The sequence below is a fragment of the Carettochelys insculpta genome, chromosome 3, assembly GCF_033958435.1.
Source record: "Carettochelys insculpta isolate YL-2023 chromosome 3, ASM3395843v1, whole genome shotgun sequence".
NCBI lineage: Eukaryota > Metazoa > Chordata > Testudines > Carettochelyidae > Carettochelys > Carettochelys insculpta.
In genome coordinates this window covers 74,735,014-74,755,533 of record NC_134139.1, presented here as the reverse complement: position 1 = coordinate 74,755,533, position 20,520 = coordinate 74,735,014, and the positions used below count along the sequence as shown (strand labels likewise).

The following is a 20,520-nucleotide window of genomic DNA, read 5'->3' as shown; positions in this document are numbered from 1 at the left end:
CGGTCCAGAGCAGGGGCATCCTCCGACGTCTGAGTGGTGCTGGTATCCCCTGTGGGGGGAGGAGGGGCGGCCCCTGGGTCCATATTGATAGGGCCATTGGCAGGGACGTTGCTGGTGCCCTCCCATGTGTCTGGGGTCCAGGGCTCCTCTCCAGGCCAGACCAGTCCCTTCGGACGTGCCCGTTGCTTGGCAAATGAAGCACTGAGCCTCCCCCATCATATAAAAGACCTAGTACTGGGCCCCTTAATGGGGCACCAGAGAAGTCCTCTCTGGGGCGACCCCACCATGTGCTGCTGGCAGCAGTTGGACCCATGCCTGTTGGTGAGGATGTGGCAGAGGTTTGGGTCCTTGCAGCCCAGAGGGAGGGGACTCAGGGTTGACAGAGGCCTCCCCAGCATGGTTAGGAAAGGCAGAAGGGCAACACTGGGGCGGAAAGGAGGAACAGAGGAAAACACCACCTGTACACCCACTTCCTCTAGCAGCTCAAGGGGCACATGGACACCAGGAAGCACGTGGATGCCAGGGGCACTTGGACCTCCAGGCCCCTCTCTGCCGCCTCCTGGGCAGCAGCTTCCGATGCCAGGAAGAAAAGACAGTTACCTGTTCTGTAACTAGTGTTCTTAGAGATGTGTTGCTCATGTCCAATATAATTTGGGTGTGCGCTGGTGCATGTCCAGTTGCTGGAAGCTTTCTGCCCTAGCCAGTAGCCCTAGGGTTGGTGTGGCACCCCCTGGAGTGGCACCCGTATAGCAGCCCATATATGTACTCCCTGCCCCACCCCTCAGTTCCTTCTTGCCAGCTATTCCGACAGTGGGAAAGGCGAGAAGGTTTTGGAATGGACATGAGCAACACATCTCCAAGAACACCAGTTACAGAACAGGTAACTGTCTTTTCTTCTTCAAGTGATTGCTCATGTGCATTCCCATTAGGGTAAATGCAAGCCAATGTTTAGGAGGCGGGGTCGGAGCCCTGGAAGGAGTGCAGGACAGCCCTGCCCACCACAGCGTCTTCCCGTGCATGCTGTGTTAAAGCGTAATGAGCTGAAAACATGTGAATGGAGGACCAAGTGGCCACCCTGCAGATGTCCTGGATATGGACCCTGGCCAAGTAAGCTGCAGAGGATGCCTGTGCCCTGGTGGAGTGAGCCCTGATCACGGAGGGGGAACCCCTGCCAGTTTGTAGCACTCTCTGATACAGGCCACTATCCAGGAGGAGATCTGTTGAGAGGAGACTGAGTGCCCCTTCATCCTGTCTGCCACTGCAAACAAACAACTGTTGAGACTTTTGGAAGGGTTTGGTCCTGTCCGTATAGAAGGCCAGCATCTTCCAGACATCCAAAGTGTGGAAGCTCTGCTCCCTAGGGGAGGCTTGAAGCTTTGGACAGAACACTGGTAAGGTGATGTCTTGCATAATGTGGAAGGGGGAGACCACTTTCAGCAGGAACTCCGGGTGGGGTCTCAGCCAGACCTTATCCTTGTGGAACACCCTATGAAGTGGAACCACCGTTAGGGCCCTGAGCTCTGACACCCTTCTGGCCAAGGTAATGGCCACCAAGAATGCTGTCTTGTAACTAAGGAATAACATGGAACAGGTGGCGAGAGGTTTGAATGGGGGAGCCCTAAGCTTAGACAAAACCAAATTAAGGTCCCATGTTGGCAGAGGGGCTGGAACCTGCGGTTTGACCCTTTCCATTCCTTTCATGAACCTTTTCACCCCAGGGTCTGAGAAGACAGATGACATCCTGGGCCCCAGGTGAAACGCCGAAATGGCTGCCAAGTGCACTTTCAGGTGGGATAGTGACAGCCCTGTCTGGCTCAAGGCCAGTAAGTAGTCTACGACACGTGGTACTGGGGCCTCCCCTGGGGTTAGCCCCCTTTGAGTGGCCCGTACAGAAAACCTCTTCCATTTGGCTACATATTTTGCCCTCGTGGAGGTCTTCCCGCTGTTCAACAATACCTCCCTGACAAGTTCGGGGCAGGCCTGCTCCATCGGTCTCAGCCATGCAGTTTCCACGCTGTGAGATGTAGCGCTTGGAGACTGGGGTGCTGCAGTCTCCCCTCCTCCTGTGTCAGCAGATCTGGGTGTGACAGGAGCACCTCTGGGTTGCACACAGACATCTCCAGGAGGGTCGAGTACCAGTGTTGTTGAGCCCAAGCTGATGCTCGGTCCGACGAATTTTTAACAGTGTTTGTTGGATGAGAAGTACTGAAGGAAAGGCGTAGAGGAGATTTCCCGACCAACAAATTCTGAAGGCGTCTGACCAAGAGCCCGGACTCCGGTTCTGGTAAGAGCAGAATGTCCAGAATTTTGTGTTGAGATGGGTGGTGAAGAGGTCCACCCAGGGACGTCCCCACTTCTGGAAAATTAAATTCATTACCTCTGTGTGTAATGACCACTCGTGGTCCCTGAAGGACTTGCTGAGATGGTCTGCTAGAGAGTTGTAAGTCCCTGGTAGGTAGAATGCCTTCAGGAGAATCTGGTGCTGGATGCGGAAGTCCCAGAGGGCGAGGGCCTCGAGACACAGGGGCGACTAGCGTGTGCCGCCTTTTTTATTTATATCATACATTGCTGTATGTTCTCTGCTGACTGCAACACACTGCCCCTTCAGGTCGCTCTGAAACACTTTGCATGCCAGCCAAACTGCTCTGAGCTCCTGCACGTTTATGTGGAGCTCAGCGTCGGGCTTGCTCCACAGGGCCTGGGTCTGTTGGCCCCCCCAAGTGTGCTCCCCAGCCCAGGTCCAAGGCATCTGTAACTAGGGAGAGGGAGGGTTGTGGGGGATTGAAGGACACTCCCATGAAAACCAACTGGCCCTCTAGCCACCAGTGTAATGCCATTAACACTCATGGGGGGGACTGTCACTAACTTGTCTATATTGTCCCTGATAGGCGAGCCACAGCTGGAAGGGGTGCATTTGCAACTTGGCCTGCTGGACTATGAATGTGCATGCTGCCATGTGGCCCAACAGTCTGAGGCATCCCCTGGCCGTTGTGGTTGGAAACCTGATTAGTTCTTGGATGCAAGATGCCATGGCTTGGACCCTGCTCTGGGGCAGGAAGGCCCTGGCTTGCTCTGCAGCTAGTTGGACACCCAAAAACTCCATGACCTGAGCTGGGGCTAGTACTGACTTTGCCTTGTTTACTAGGCGACCTAATGTGTCAAATGTCTGTTATATCAACTGCACGTGTCGTGCCACCTGGCACTGTGATCGACCTCAGATGAGCCAGTCGTCCAGGTAGGGAAAGAGGTGCACCCCCTGTCTGCATAGGAAGGCTGCCACTATTGACATACATTTGGTAAAGACTCTTGGGCCCAAGGAGAGGCCGAACGGAATGACTGTGAACTGGTAATGGTCCTTCCCTAGTACAAACCAGAGGAACCTTCTGTGAGGTGGATAGATTGCTATGTGAAAATAAGTGTCCTGTAAGTCAAGAGCAGCCAACCAGTCCCCTTGTTCTAGCATTAGGATAATTATGCCTAGGAATATCATACGGAACTTCATCTTTTTCACAAATTTGTTCAGGTTTCGCAGATCCACGATTGGTCTTAATCCCCCTTTTGCTTTTGGAATCAGGAAATAACGGGACTAAAACCCCTGGCCCCAGAACTCTTGGGGAACTTTCTCTGTAGCCCCCTTATGTAGGAGGGACTTTACCTCCTGCCTGAGAAATGTCTCGTGAAAGGGGTCCCTGAAAAGGGACAGAGAGGGGAAGTGGGAAGGGGGTTAAGACGAAAATTGGATAGCATATCTCATTTCTACAGTGTGGAGGACACACTGATCCGACGTTATGCTGCACCATGCATGGTAGAAGGGGGATAGGCAGGATGAAAATAAACGAGCTGAAACTGAGAGGGTGGCCAGTGTGTCGCTCCCAACTGCCCCATCAAAATGGATGTTTAGACCCCGATGGGGGTTTTTGGTGGCTCTGGTCCTGTGTTTGGCGGCCGTGACTTCTCCTACTATGGTGGCCCCTTCTCCTGTTATCATCCCGGTGTTGTTGTGGGAATTGTGTGAACTGGGGTCTCGGGGTAACGTGTCTCCTCTGGGTTGCTGGTGTATGTAGACCCAGCGAACATAGGGTGGCCCTTGAGTCCTTCATGCTATGAAGTTTTTTATCAGTCTTTTCTGAAAACAGGAAGGGCCCCTCAAAGGGAAGGTCCTGTATGGATTGCTGCACCTTACTGGGGAGTCCCGAGACCTGTAGCCATGCTCCACTCCTCATGGCTATACCCGAGGCCATGACCCTGGTGGCCGCATCTGGTGCATCCAGTGCACCCTGCAGTGCTGCTCTAGAGATGAGTCTCTGCTCTTCCACCAGGGCCGTAAAGTCCAACTTGGTCTCTGGTGGGAGTAGCTCACTGAAGCAGTCCACGGAGCTGGCCATACTATAAGCATATCTGCTAACCATGGCTTGCTGGTTAGCAATTGTCAGCTGAAGGCCACCTGTGGTGTAAACTTTCCTGCCATACAGGTCCAAGCGTTTGGCCTCTCCGTTTTTAGGGGAGGGGCCTTGGACCCCCGTCTCTCCCTGTTGTTCACAGTGTCTACGATCAGGGAGTCGGGGGAGGGTGGATGAACAAATGTTCATTGCCCGTGTTGGCAACTGTCTTATAATGGGCGGTGCCACTCTGGTAGGTCCCGATGCTGAAAGAACGTTTGTAACCAGGTCTATTTCGTCTCTAACCTCTTCTGCCTGTACCCCAAGACCCTGGGCCACCCTTCTCAATAACCACTGGTACGCTCTTCCAATCTCCATTACCGGGGATGCAGAGGATCCAGCCAACGCCTCATCCGTGGAGGAAGATGACGAGGGTACCGCGCCCTCCAAGCCCATCAGTGCAGGGGGGTTCAGGTATTCCTATTTGAGTCCCCAGCACCGTGGTTTGTGGTGCTGTGTTTGGTGCCTGGGGTGAAGCGCCCCCAGAAGCATATGCTGCAGTGCCATGACAACAGGGCCACTCGGCACCTGGGATGGTACCCGTGTTGTTGGCACTGATACCAACTGCACCACAGGTCCCGGTGCCTGCAGGTGTGGCGCCCACACTTGGGCCAGTGCCGATTGCACCGGTGCTGACAACTCTGCTTGCTCTCTGGGGGGTGCTTCCAATGAAGCAGAGGGTGCCAATCTCGGCACCTAGGGAGTACCAGGTGCCCTAGCAGGGAGTCCCACAGCCTGCCCCTGTGCCTCATGGATTGCCCACAGGGTCCAGAAAGGCCATTGCAGCTGCCTCAGTGAGGCTCACCTCCGGGCACCTTGGTGGGGGCATCTGCCACTCCCCCGCTGAAGGGTGTCAGGACCGGTGTCGATGTCCACTACACTGGGATGATCTTGTACTCCTGGTCTGAGGTGAGCTGGAGTAAAAGGAGTCCACCTCTGACACCGACAACCACGGTGGTGCCAAGGGTCCCATGGTAGCTATCGGCTCCTGCGTGCTCTGTACCGCTGGATGTGAGGCACCAACGGAGGCGACCATTTGCGAGGGTCTCATGGGTGTCAGGAACTGTGCCAGGGCCCCTCTAAACTGTTCCCGCACCTGAATCTGGGGTGACGAAGACTCCCCGTGTGGCATCCGTAATGGCATTGCTATCTGCAGGAAGCCCTGCACCATGCTAAAGGCCTCCATCGTCGAGGGCAGCCTGGGAGAATGCAGGCTTCCGCCTCGCACTGGAGTTGACACCTGCACCTCATGATCCCAGTCACAATACAATCTGGTGGACTCTCCCGAGGACTGCCGTCACCTTCTCCTCTCCTGGGATTGACCCTGGTCCCACCTCCTCTTCTTGTGAGGCACCGGGCACTGGCTCTTATGGTGCCAGGGGGGCGCTAAGTGCCGTGTCCTGCTCTTGTCGCCAGGAGTTTTCTGACAGTGCCGGAGCACTCTACACTGACAATGCACTGCTCTGAGCTCCTGCTGGTGAAATGTCCGGGTGCAAGACTGTTTCCATTAGTTGTACCTTCAGCCATTGAGTTCTGTCTTTCAAAGTCCTAGGCTTGAAGGTCTTGCATATAGAGCAGCATTCCTGGAGGTGAGCCTCACTGAGGCAGCTCAGGCAAGCGCTATGCGGGTTGCTTTTGGGCATTCGTTTGCCACATTCTGAGCAGGTTTTAAACCCTGGCGAGCCAGGCAACCCCTGGCACCAAGACAGGTTAAAGTCCTGCCTCGGCTCACTAAGCGCTAAGTGGAACTATTTACAAATGAATGACAACTATCTAAACTATTTACAGCTGTTTTACTATCTATCAACTAATTTAAAAGTAAAAGCTACCAGCGAACACTCAAAGACGAGCGAGCTCCAGCAACCGACAGTGTGGCAAGAAGGAACTGAGCTGGGCAGTGGGTTGGCTAGTGTATATATGGGCTGCTACATGGATGCCACTCCAGGGGGTGCCACACTGACCCTCGGGCTACTGACTAGGGCAAAAAGCTTCCGGCAATTGGGCATGCACCAGTGCACACCCAAATTGGAATGAACATGAACAATCACTCGAAGAAGAATACTATCTTCCCGAACATCCTGGAGGCTGCCACCACAGACACAGGTGCCACCACTCGTGCCATCACCCACACATGATCTCTATGTGGAGTGAGGCCAACACCAAGGAGACTTCACACTCTATGCCTCCTGGTGAGGGTGGTGAAGGGGCCACGGCCACTGGGGTACTCCCAGAGATGGCCGGAGTGGAATGCGAGGTTGCAGCCGCCTGGGGTATGACCTGAGGGCCAGAGAGATAGGGCCCCCAGGGTCTGTGGAAAGAAAAGGGGAGCATGAAGCAGGGGAAGCTGCAGCAGCGTTGGCAGCCTTTGCCATTGGAGGTTTCACCTTCTGGGCAGGGCTCTTGACCTTTTTGGTCCCCTGACCCTTCCTACCCTTCTGGAGGGGCTGTTTTAGGGGTGGAACTGGCAGAGGGTACCAGAGCAGGTGTGGCAAGGGCCTCAGAGCCCACACCTATGCCCTTGGACACCACGGGGGCAGAGGACCTGGCAGCCTCAGGTGGACCCACCATAGTGGAGGTGGAAGGGAGAACAGGGGAGGAAGGGAGATTGGGGGTGTCACAAGACAACCCCCTGACAGGGACATTAGCCATTGGGAGGGGAAGGCAGGAGCAAGTAACAGGCTATGAGGGTAGTTAACAGAAAGAAAAAGGGGAAGGATGAGGGGGTAAGGAGAGGAGAGCAGGGGAAAGGAAAGGCTACCCTTCCCCCACTCACCAGGCTGTGGGACTGACCAGCTAGGGGTAGAGTGGAGACGGGAGGAAAGGAGGGGAGAAACACAAGAAAAAGCCACAGCTCCCAGCACAGGATGGTAAGACCAGCTCCTGCTGCTGCCCTGGGGAGATGAGGGGAACTAAGGAAATATGTGGAGAAGAGAAGCAGTGAGGGAGGTGACTAAGGAAGTGGGGGGACCTCAGGCAACAAACAAAGCAAAAAATGGGGGTGGGAGCCCATGGACACATGGGAAAGGGATGAAGCAAAAGGAGGGGTAGGCAGCAAGGGGAAGGGGCTACAAAGGGACAGGTGTGCCCACAGGTGCCTGAGGAGCAGGCCCACAGCAGCTGCTGCAGAGTCCACCAGAGCAGAAGAGGTGGGGGCAAGTGGTGAGCCTAGATGGAAAGGCCCCAGCAGTGGCTAAGGCTAGGGCTGGGGCTAGGGGAGGACCACACCCCAGCACCCTGCCTCAACTGCACAGCCACCCTCTGAGAGCCCTGGGGGAAAGGGCTCCACACACATTCACTCCCCACAAACACACTCCACAGCAAGCTGTGGAGGGAAGCCCAACCAGCACCTAAAAGCAGCCCCTTACTCCTTCTGCAGTAATGGCAGCAGCAGCTGCAAAGATGGAACTCCAGACCTGCAAGAAAGATGAAGGGGCCAGCAAACCCCCAAGAAGATGGAGAAGGAGGGTTGTGCTGACCAAGGGCAGGTCAGCACAAGTGTCCCCACCACCCCCACAGCAGCTCCAAGAGCTAGCTGGAGGAATTGGGGGGAGGGTGGGAAGCAGCCTACAAGAAGCAGGAAAGAGGAGAACTGCCCCAGGGGCTAGAACAGCAACTCTTCTCCACACCAGCAGCTCACCACACAGGCCACAGTAGCCACATGGAGGGCAAGTATGTGGGCAGTTGGCTCAGTGGGTTTATGTTTCCCAGGGTCTGAGGCTAGTCAAGGAGCAGCCTGCAGCAGCAGCAACAGGCTAATCCAGCACCTGGGGCTAATCAAGCACCTGCAGCCAATTAAGGCCTATGGAACCTGGCAGTGGGTCTGGCCAGGTAAGGAGGGGGAAGAAGAAAGGGGATGGACCAGGAAGGAGGAAAGAACTGTAGAGAGCCTGCAAGAGGAAACTACAGCAGCCAGTAGAAGGTTCTGGGGAAGTGGCCCAGGGAGGAAGCTGGTGTCCTTGGGGCTGAGGAAGACAGATCCTCCAGCAACAGTTACATAGGGTCCCTGGGCCGGAACCTGGATTGAGAGGGAGGGGACCTAGTTTCCCCTAGACTGCCCCACACCCTCCGGGGCAGCTCAGAAGGGGCAGGAGGAGACCCAACATCCATGGGGGACCTCCCCCACTTATGACTGTGCCGATGATAAAGGCTCAATAGGCTGTGCCCAACCCCTGGGAAAACCCAGAGGTAGAGCAAAAGGGACGCAGTGAGCCTCTGAGGCATCTCTTTAACTGCCACAAAGCACCTCGCACATTAAGAGTCACAGGCTGTCTTCCCAAAATGATGCCAGCAGATGACGCCGAGGCCTTTGAACAAACTGCTCAGGGAGAAGCTTGGCCCAAAGGACAGTGGGCCAGCATCCCTGCCTCAATTTTACATGTGGAGGCACCGAAGGCCTACTACTGTCCGTCCCTCGAGGAGGCACTAAACTACCCACAACTAAAGGAAGAAACCCTGGCCCAGTTAGGAATGACCACAGCCATCTGGGCCCAGATGTACCACAGGTGGAGATAACCGTATGGGAAGCCCCAGGCGGGCCCAGCTGGCAGAGTTAGCCCACCTGGCCCGGAGGTGGCTGCCACCAGAAGTTCACAACCCCTAGGAAATTCTGGAGGATCTGGTCATCGACCAATTCACAAGGAAACTGCCAGTGGACCTTCAGGCCTGGGTGAGCCAACATGAGCCCATCACCTACGATGAGGCTGTAGGGTTTGCTGAAAGGTGCCTAGCCATGAGGGAATTTATGCAGCCTCATAAGGGGAGGGAGCCAATCAGGGGTAGACCACCCACATTGCCCCCGGGGGGTTCAGCGCCCAAAAGCCTGGGGTGCCCCAGAATAAGGGAGATGCACATGTGAGACCTCTAAGGGGCACGGGGGGGGCGGGGGGACCTGTGCCTGAACAGCCCTGAGGCCAGGCCCTTGTCGCCTCCCCAGAGCCTGAGAAAAGACTACCAGTGCTAGGGGTGTGGGGAGTAGACCAGTGCCCCAATATTGAGGAGCCTATGCAATATGACCTTTGGAGTTGGGACACCTTGTGCTCCCTGCTCAACATGGCTGGGGGTGGCGGTTACCCCAGACAAGTTTACTAGACTGGTCCGAGTGGTTGGGGGGGCAGGGGAAGAGACCACAACACTGGTAGACTCCGGGAGCACTGTGATGCTTGTCTCAGGGAAACTGGTGAAGCTGGACCAGCTAACACCAGTGGCCTGCACTGGGGTCACCTGCATTCATAAAACAGTGATTTACTACCTCAGAGCATGGATGGAGGTGGAAATTCAGAGGACTCGAACTAGGTTATGAGCTGAAACAGTCCCCCACCTACCCTATCTTGTCATCCTTGGGAGGGATTTCTCAGGTTTTCAGGACTTACTCCGCCTGCACAGCAGGATGAAGGGGAATGTCCCAGCCCAAAAGGAGACAATGTGGAGGACCCTCCTACCCCTTTGTTTGCTGAGACGGCCCAAGAGCTGTTCTCTACTCAAGGGTGGAGGAAATCAAAGAAACAAAAGGAGGGGGTCCGAGGCCCTGGGCACCTAGATTCTATGGCAGGCCCGGCAGGCCGCGTGCATCAATAAAGGCCTCCTGGCCTCCCAAGGGCAGGGCTCAGAGTCAGGAGCGGAAAACGCTGAGGCAAAGAGAGAGCCAGAAGCAAGTACCAACTCCAACCTAGAAGAGCCAATGCAGGGGAGAGGAAGATTGCCCTTCAGGATTTGGATTAGCTAACCCAGGGCGGGCAACTTTCAGCTGGGACCAGGCCAAAGAGTCTCAGTATGACAATGCCCACAGGGAGGTGGCAGAGACAGACAAGGTGCCTGTAGATGGGCAGGCCTGAGATCTGGAACCCTATTTTATGCTGAAGAGAGACTTCCTGTATCGGGTTATACGAATAGAGGGACAAAAGGTATGCCAGTTCCTGGCTCCACGGAAGCTCCAATGGGCCATATTGGAACTAGCCCACACATTTGTTTGGGGCACATCTCGGGGTGGAGAAGACCTTGACAGGAAACCTGCGCAGGTTCTATTGGCCAGAGGTGCACAAAAATGCATGCTGGGCAGTGCATCTTGCCAGCTGCACTGCCCAAGTTCCCACCAGGCTTCCCACGTGCCGCTACTCATCATTGAGACTCCATTTGAGCAGATTGCTATGGACCTGGTGGGCCCCCTAGATAAGACATCCCGAGGTCACTAGTACACACTGGTTGTGTTAGACTACGCCACTTGTTGGCTACAGGCTGTCTCACTATGAACTGTGGCCTCGAATAGCATTGCAAAAGAGTTAACTGGAATTTCTGCTAAGGTTGGTTTTCCGAAGGAGATACTGACAGACCAAGGAATGCCTTTTATGTCCAGACTAATGAAGGACCTGTGCTCTCTTCTCCACATCCAGATGCTGCATACCTCCATGTACCACCCGCAGACTGACAGGCTGGTGGAAAGGTTCAGTCGGACCTTCAAGCCCACGATTAGGAAGGAGGTGAGCAAGGATGGTAAGGGCTAGGATATGTTATTACCGATCCTTATGTTTGCCATCCAAGAGGTGACCCAGGCCTCCCCTGGATTTTCCCTCTTTGAACTCTTATACGGGCCTCCTCAACATAACTAAGGAAAGCTGGGACAAGGAGGCAAACGAAAGGAAAAAACATAGTGGATTATGTACGGCAGCTAAGGAGCTGGTCACCCACCTAGTGAGAAAACATATGGAGGAAGCCCAGGAGGCCCAGGAAACATACTATGATCAACAGGCCAAACTCTGGCAGTTTCCGCCTGGGGACTGTGTTGTGGTGCTAGTGCCCACCTCCAAGAGTAAGCTTTCGGCCCAGTGACAGGGCCCCTGTGAGATAACTGAATGCATAGGGACGGTAAATTATAAAGTACAACAGCTGGGGAGGAGAAAACAAGAACAACTATACCATGTCAACCTCCTGAAATCTTGGCAGGAGAGAGAGGCCTGTGTGACCATCCCGGGGTCAGCCATAAACACCCCAGCAGGGTGCCTGGTACCAATCTGAGTAGTGCCAGAATCTACGCCATCCCAAAGGGAGGAGGTCACTGAGATCATCTATAGGAACAAAGATGAAACCATGGCGAACAACAGTGGCTGTCCACCATATCATCAGCAGCCCTGGAGACCGAGTAACAATGAGGCCCTACCAGGTGCCAGCCATGAAGCAGGAGGAGATATAGGTGGAAGTGAAAAGAATGTTGGAGATAGGGATCATCGAGGAATCCCATGGCCAGGTGGTCTAGCCCCATTGTGCTAGTACCGAAGCCTGATGGCACTGTGTTTCTGTGACTACTTCCAGAGGCTAAATGAAATCTCACAATTTGATGCATACCCCATCCTATGTATAGATGAACTAGTGGAATATTTAGGCAATGCCCAGTACCTGATTCCCCTGGATTTGACCAAGGGCTATTGGCAAATCCATCTAGCTGAAGATGCCAAAGAAAAGACTGTTTTCCACCGCAGACTGTCTATTCCAATGTACAGTCCTCCCCTTTGGTCTTCACAGAGCTCCAGCGACCTTCCAACACCTAATGGATAGGCTGCAGTCCCACACCAGGTACAACGCTGCCTACCTAGATGATGTTGTCCTACATACCCTGGACTAGGAAACCCACCTGGAGAGGGTAAAAGCAGTCAGACATTTTTAGGCAAGCTGGCCTTACTGCGAACGAGGCCAGGTATCTGGGGTACATAGCGGGCAAAGGAATTATGAAACCCCAGAGGAACAAACTAGAGACCATTCAACAAGGGCCCTAGCCACAGTGAAAAAAACAGGTCTGTGCTTTCCTAGGGTGGTGGGGTACTACAGGAGGTACATCTCGCATTTCGCTACACGAGCGAGCCCACTGACTGATCTAGTGAAGGCTCGTGGCCCCAATCTGGTGAAGTGATCACAGGTGGCGGAACAAGCATTAATGGACCTAAGGACAGCTCTTTGCAATGACCCACTACTAGTCATCCCGGACTTTTCAAATGAATTTATATTGCAAACAGATGCCTCGGAGGTAGGGTTGGGGGTAGTCCTGTCCCAGAGGGTTGAGGGAGAGGAACATCCAATTCTGTACCTCAGTAGGAAGTTGCTCCCATGGGAGCATAAATATTCAGTGGTGGAACGAGAGAGCCCATTTCATGGCGAAGCAATGGAGGCACTGCACTACTACCTGCTTGGGTGCTGTTTTACCCTGGTGACAGACCATACTCCACTCCAGTAGATGCAACACAACAAAGAAAATGCCAGAGTGACCAGGTGGTTCATTTCCCTCCAACCATTCCAATTTTGGGTTCAGCACAGGGCGGGAAGCCACCATGTCAACTTCCTCATCACGTAATAGAGGTGAAATATAATTAAATATGTGTTTATATAGCTTTTAATAGAACTTTGCAGAAGCAATTTCCAATTACTGATGAGTAGATTTAGATAAATTAAAGGACTATTGATAAGTGATATTCTGATTCTTCACTTAAAATAAAATGTGACTATTCACTGATTATTAAAATGTCTGCATGATGCTGAATCAGAAAGCAAGCACTACATTATACACACGCACCTGATACATGTTTTACATACACGTTTCTCCTGTTGGTCCCCTGTCTCATTTAGCGCATAATATGGATTCGCAAGGAGGCCAAGTGAGGGTTGCATGGGTAATCTTGTAAATGGCACACTCTAACAGGACTCGGGTTTCTCATTTAAATGTCTTCACATTTTTTACACCATTAAATGTTGGTGCATCACTAATACCGTTGAGATTATGACATCCAAAGATACTGTAACTTTAAAATGAGTGCTTTGAAGATTTATAGATTAAATGTAGTAATAAAGAAATTTAAATAAGAACTTTTCAGTTTAATGACTATGCTTGAGAACGCTATAAATTCTAGGAATGGAAAGTATTTTGGGGGAGAGCAGGTGGGGGACATGGGTCAATACGTGTTATTTGCTTTCATGTTCACTTCACAATTATTTCAAATGTCTCTGAACAACATCTTGGCTACTGGACTTCCTCCATCTAGTCCTGCTGTAAAATTCACTGTACTGTCTGGGGTACAGAATTGGTAAAAACTATGGATGAAATCCTCATTCTATTTCCTGTATATCAGGTAGGAGGGCAGGAGCAACTTAAACGTCCTTAGACTACCAGATGCACCCAAGAGAATTCCATCAGCACAGGAGCTGAACAAGACAGCTGTGAGATGGCCACTCCAGAGTCTCTAGATGCACCGACACAGGAAGTGTGAAAGGTACTTCAGAGATGGTCCAGGAGCTAGGATTCTAGAGAGCACTGAAACCTAGAGGGCAGCCTCAGAAAATACCATAATTTAGTTTCAGGGCTGTCCAAATCAGGAGGAGCCACTCAGACCCCAGGAGAAGCCTAGAACCGGGAGAGCATAAAAAGCCCTGTTAGATCCTCTACCAAGGAGCTTTTGAGTTCTGTTCAGCACCTCTTATCTTTCTTCAGTTATTCTGTGGACAAGTATTCATATGGAGACATCCGATATACTTTACCGGTGCATTCAAGTTCTTCCTGCAGAAGCACGTGGATTGGAGAAACACCTTCTCAAATAAAATAGTTAAAATGATATACCCAATTCCTTATCACTTTGTTCTACTGTAGCTTTCCCAAGGTATATTAGAAAAAAAAAGCACAAATATGGAAAGGGAAGGAGCTAGAGATCCTTGAGTGTACAGAAATCCGTCAATTTACATGGAGGTTGCATCCCTGGGCAACTCCACATAAATCAAATTTTGTGTAAATCGGGAGGGGGTTGGGGGAGCAGGCAGGTGGGGGAGCAGCAGACAGCTGCTTGCAGTGCCGGCTCTCCCAGCTGAGAGAACTGGCGCTGCAAGCAGCTGTCCGCCAGGGAGGGCAGCCTGACTTGCTGCTGCTGCTCTTGACAGGAGTGGCTGTCACCCTTGACAGCAGCAGGACACTGCTCCTGTCAGGGGCAGCAGTGTCATTATCCTGAGATGTATCGGAGGGGTAGCCATGTTAGTCTGGATCTGTAACAGCAGCGAAGGGTCCTGTGGCACCTTATAGACTACCAGAAAAGTTTTGAGCATGAGCTTTCGTGAGCTGAAGCATCTGATGAAGTGAGTCTGTGCTCACAAAAGCTCATGCTCGAAACTTTTCTGTTAGTCTATAAGGTGCCACAGGACCCTTCGTTGCTGTTACATTATCCTGAGATACACTCAATCACATTGCACGTATCTTGAGGGTTTACTATATAACTTTAGATACTGTGGTGTTCAGTATGGCAGTAGCAACTTGTCTGAGAAAGAATCAAACAAGAAGGGAGACAAGTGGTCAGGGCACGGGGAGCCAGCCCCTCCCCACCACCTCCCCATGCAGCAGCAGAAACTGGAGCCTGAGCTGCTGAGCTCCAGTGGGGAGTGCAGAGTGGGCTGCATGGGCAGAAGCGGTGCTCCAGGGACCAGGCTGCTGAGATCTTCAGGCAGGGGAGTGGTGCTGCAGTGCATCCCCACTGTCAGAGAATGGGAGGAAAGGGATCACTCTCTATGATCTGTCATATTTTCATATCTGGCAGCCTCCTGGTTCCAAGGCTGCAGGATATGAAATTTTACTGCAACAGAGTCTTCTTTATAATACATCTGCTAGTAAGAAACAACATCTTTATCATATCTGTAAATTTTTCTTGGAATGGGAGCTAGATATTAAGCATTTGCTTTAGGTGTTTGAAGAAAAGAGGCAAAAATATATATTTACATAAATTATTTTCCTGGTATTGCCATTGCTCATAAAGGGTAAATAAATATTATCATATCATCATAGAATCCTAGGGCTGGAAGGGACTTCAGAACGTCATCGAGTTCAGCCCCTGCCTAAAGCAGGATCAACCTCAACTGAATTATCCCAGGCATGACTATGTCAAGCTGGGACTTAAGTGTCTAGGGATGGAGATTCCACCACCTCTCTCCGTAATGCATTCCAGTCCTTCACCACCCTCCTAGTGAAATAGTTTTTCCTACTATCCAACCTACACTGCTCCCTCTGTAACTTCAGACCATTGCTCCTCGTTCTGCCATCTGTCATCACCGAGAACAGTCTCTCTCCATTCTCTTTAGAGATCCCTGTCAGGAAGTTTAAGGCTGCTATCAAATCACCCCACAGTGTTCTCTTTTGCAAGCTAAATAAGCCCAAATCTCTCAGCCTCTCCTCACAGGTCATGTGCTTCAGCCTCAATCATTTCTGTTGCCGTCTGCTGAACCTGCTCTAACATATCCATATCCTTTCTACACTGGGAGGCCCAGAACAGGACACAATACTCCACATGTGGCCTAACCAGTGCCAAGCAGAGGGGAATAATAACTTGCCTAGTTATAATATCGGTGATTATAAGAAAGATATATGCTTGCAATACTAAAAAGTTAGTCTAGATCATATTATGCAATAACAGAAAAAGAAATCATTTACCCAATTCAGGTGAATGTTGTATATTAAGAAATTAAAGCTATAAAATTAAGTTTCTTGCAGTGGAATCATTTATCTGTTCTTGCAGATGAGGAACATAAGAAATGCATGAAATTTGTGAACTGTGTAAGGTTGAAGGAAAATTCAATTCAACTGAATTGGACTTGCTTAAAGTTACTCCCTCTCCCCTCTCATCCTTTATTTACTTATTTAAGGATATGATTTTCAGGTATAGACCATGTGTGCAAGATGACATTGTAAAAGGAAGCTGATTTTTAGACAGATGAATAACTGACCCTGAAAAAACGTGCCCTTCTAAGGTGACTAGTGATTCTGGGTACCCAGTTTACCACCTTTTAAAATCTTGGCCTAACCGAAGACATAGGGGCTGTGTCTAAACTTGCATTCCTCTTTCGAAAGAGGCATGTAAATGAGGATAATCAAAAATGAAAATGAGGTGCAGATTTACATATCTGGCACCTCACTTGCATATGCTTTCAACAGCACTTCTTTTAAGAGAAAAGCAGTGCACATGTAGCTCTTTTGAAAGAACTCTTCTTTCCCCTCAATAAATAAATAAATATATATGAAGGATACTTTCAAAGAAGCCACATCTACACAGCTTTTTTTCTTTCGGAATAAATGCAAATGAGGCACCAGACATGTAAATCTGCACCTCATCTGTATTTTCAATTTTCCTCATTTGCGTGCCTCTTTCGAAAGAGGAATGCAAATGTAGATATAGCCAGGGAGAAAAGAAGAGTACTTATGCTATACTTTTCAGTTACAAATTATGAAAATGTACCTAACCAAGATCATCTCTTCACCACCAATGCTTAGTACACCTTCAAAATGTAGTAATTTTACCCACAGAAATATCCTCAAATATCAGACACAGACAAATGTGGAAAAGACAAAATTAATTATACCATCATTCAACTTAATTCTCCAGCAGAATTCAGCACAACTCTGCTGAACAAAACACAGGTGAAATTGTGTATTTTCTGTTTCACCCATGTTCCATGGTAATACAGAATGACAGAACGGTGATTTAAAACAACAAAGCACATTCTAAGTGCCACAAAATTTCTAAAGGGCAGCTTTCTCTACTATTGGTGCAATCTGCAACTGAAGAAACTACTTCTACCTCAACCCAAATGCCAATAACCTTTGTCCTGCCATCAAGAAAAAAGGCTTGTACGTGCTCCTTTAAAGGTTCCCCCCACTATTTGCACTATCCATTACCAGGTGAGTACAAAAAGGAGAGCTACCTGCATCAAGGGCACCTAAATGAGGCTGGCTGACGCAGGACACCAACCATCTTGTGCATTGTAGGAGAGAGGGGATTTACAGATGGCTCTCTCCAGTCTCTTATCATGAACAAGAAGCATGCACTCTCCTCACCCTTGGGAGCAGAGCACATCTGAATTTTAACATTCGTGGCGGGCACTGCCCTAATTGTCTTTTTCTTTCAAGGCTGAAGAGGAATTTCTCTCATTGACAGATTTGCTGGGGCAAGATGTTTTTTTTTTTTTCCTTACCTGCCTTACGGCAGGTCAGGGCCCCAATGGGATATTAACGAGGTTAGGTAAAGTTCTCGCAATTTTACAGGTATTCGGTGCAGGTCTTCATTCTATCAGAGGTCCAGTTCCTGAATAAAACTGGAGGTGTGAATCTGGAGATAGATCAGCATCCAGTACAGCAATTAGATGACCATCACCACCTCCTTTCTACTTCACAGAAGGGAGGGTGATGGGGTCCCAGGAACAGCAGCCTTTCCAATTAAGCAGAAATAATAAAGGAACAAATGATGATCTACACTATGGCTACGTCTACACTAGTCCAAATCTTCAAAATAGCCATTTCGAAGATTACTAATGAGGCGCTGAAATGTACATTCAGTGCCTCATTGGCATGCTGCCGGCCCTGGCTCTTTGAAATTGCTGCTTTTCTCTGCTGTGTGGCTCATCCAGATGGAGGTCATTTTCGAAAAGGCCCTGCCAACTTCGAAATCCCCTTATTTCTATGAGCTATGGCCGGCGGCATGCTAATGAGGTGCTGAATATGCATTTCAGCACCTCATTAGTAATCTTCGAAATGGCCATTTGCATGTCCATTTCGAAGATTTGGGCTAGTGTAGACATGGCCTATATGATTTATTCATGAATATTTCCCAGATGAGTTTATAAAATCTTGGCCATATTAACCCCTTGAATCTTTGTCTTTCTTCCTCCCAAGTTAGGGCAATGCAGATGCAAATTTGTGTATCTGTGCTTCAAAATCATCTGATTGTGGGTACACAACACGTAGGTAGAGATGCAAATGTTTCTATTTCACTGTTATTTGCTGATGTATACTGTTCCCACCCCAAAAAATTAAGCTGAGGACCAGTCCTTTAAGAAAAACCTCGCTTGAAGTCACGAGGAAACAATTATACATCATTGCTTTTTTTTATCAGAGGGGTAACCGTGTTAGTCTGGATCTGCAAAAGCAACGAGGGGTCCTGTGGCACCTTATAGACTAACAGAAATGTATGAGCATAAGTTTTCGTGGGCAAAGACCCACTTCGTCAGATGCTTTTTTTATGTCATTCTTTCATGTATCACATTGCAAAGAATTGAGTTAAGGATTTTCTGTAGTACTAAGGGCAAAAGTTTACTATACAAAAGTAACGGACTATTTCAGAAAAACACTGACTAAATTTACCTTTATCCTGTCCATGTATGCTTCCATTTTTAACTGCTCCACAGCTTTCCTTGCTTGAGATATATTGGTTGTATTGTTATTAGACATTATTTCCTTCATTCTGTTTTTCCTAGAACAGTCAAAGTTAAAGCATTTAAAAAGGTGCTTTTCTAAACAAATTCACACAGGCTTGGTTAGGAGTGCATTTATATAACGCAATATAGCAATCAGACTGTATTTAACACTCCCTAGAGTAACAAAAATGATTAAATGTAACGTTACAATGGTTACACTAATAATTACAAATGTAAACCACATAAGGGGAGGAAATAAGCAGTTCAACAATACATCTCAGCTCAATTCCCCTGTACATCATCTACCATCCTCCTCACGTATTTGCATCCTCAACCACAACTCTGAGCATAATTACCTATGCCAAATGTCAAATGCAAGTTTCTGAACAGAAACTATCTCATTTAGACTGCCAGCTTAGCTCTCCCATTCACACAGTACAAATATATCTCAACAAGCATTTGCGACTTTGTTCCAGGCCTCACTTAAACAGGGATGGGCAAACTACAGCCTATATGCCACATCTGGCCTTTCAGACCTTTTTACTCAAACTATTGAGTTCCTGCTGAGGAGTGAGGTCAGGTACCTGCCCCACTCTGCCTGCCTGGTGCTCCCCAGCCCCTTGCTAACAATTCCATCCCCTTCCAGCATGCAGAGAGCCACAATGCACAGACCCCACTCTGCCATGCTGTTTCTAGGACCAGAACACCACCTATATGTTGCCAACCTTCTACAAAGCAATGCACCCAATCCCCTCCCAGTCCCCTATAGCCCAACTGCTAAAAGCCATACCCAAATATAGCCCTCAGGCCAAAAAGTTTGCATTTCATGAAATATAAAGGAATAAAGACTGAATAAATATTGCTTCCCCTTCTTCCTGCAGGATTGTGGATCTGTGCAACAACATGGAGTGGTAGAATCCAAGCCTCATAAGTCATTTGGAACAAGCAGAACTTTAACTTGAACTAAAGTAAATGAACAACTGTCGGGCAATAGCAGTTCACTCATCCCTATCAACGACAGACAGTAAACATGCACCATACTCACCAATAAAAGTCAGAAGTAGGAGCTTAGTATTAGCAAGATACAGGAAACACTATTAAATTGTATCCATTCCACTGCATCTCAAGAAGTCGAGGCCTTTTAAAAAGATTACATTAGACTCATATTGTATTTTAACATGTGTTAACTGGTTGAAATGAATGCTAGACTCCCCTCTAGGGTTCACCCTGACTAGCTAACATGTTAAAATACAACTTGCCAGGTTCTCAAAGGAGTTAGAAAAAAATGTGTTAGCTAATAATTAAAGAAAAAAGAACCTCTCTCCTTGTTCCTCAGCCTTTGCTTAGCTCCTTCGACTTTTATTGCTCATAAAATGTAAGATTGCACATTTGGATGAGAGGATTGCCTCCTCACATGAAATGAACTGCTTTGGAAGTCATAACATGTAACAAATTCTCTCAGGTTGGCTTTCTTGCATATATGACAGCATGATCAAGGGTAGGAAGCAGGACTGGCAGTCTGGAGAACAAAGCTCTAAATCCCAGATCTCTGCTGGACCTGCTTCTGCCAAATCCTTGCCAAAACTCTATGCCTTAATTTCCCCACCTGTAGAAATGGAGAGGAGGATACACAGAGCAAATTTGCAGATATCCACATTATAGCCACAGGTATCTACATCCGCAGATGCGGTTGCACATATCCGCAGATCATTTCTGCAGGACTCCAAGTCTCTAAATAGATACCCTCATTTGTAAACACTCCGATTTCTAGGAATGTAAAGTGCTTACAAGTACAAAGGAAAATATAATATTACAAGGGCGTAAGCAACTGTCTCCTGCCACTGCTTTCTCCATTGGTAGTGTATAATCTTCAATTTGCTTTGAT

At 49.4% G+C, this 20,520-nt stretch overlaps 1 protein-coding gene across 2 annotated transcripts in view; it reads right to left on the bottom strand.

The window, feature by feature from the left end:
* GNG4 (G protein subunit gamma 4) overlaps nt 1-20,520 on the bottom strand; it is a 44,908-nt gene that overhangs the window by 16,420 nt on the left and 7,968 nt on the right. Inside the window, exons 1-2 of one of the 2 annotated variants that reach the window (XM_074988648.1) lie at nt 19,426-19,518; nt 18,583-18,691 (exon numbers count right to left, since the gene is read on the bottom strand). In XM_074988648.1, the coding sequence (XP_074844749.1) occupies nt 18,583-18,691; nt 19,426-19,463 (147 nt within the window). In that variant the 5' untranslated portion in view covers nt 19,464-19,518. Of the gene's footprint in view, nt 1-18,582; nt 18,692-19,425; nt 19,519-20,520 lie in introns of those variants that run through there. The other variant, XM_074988649.1, reaches the window with a different exon arrangement.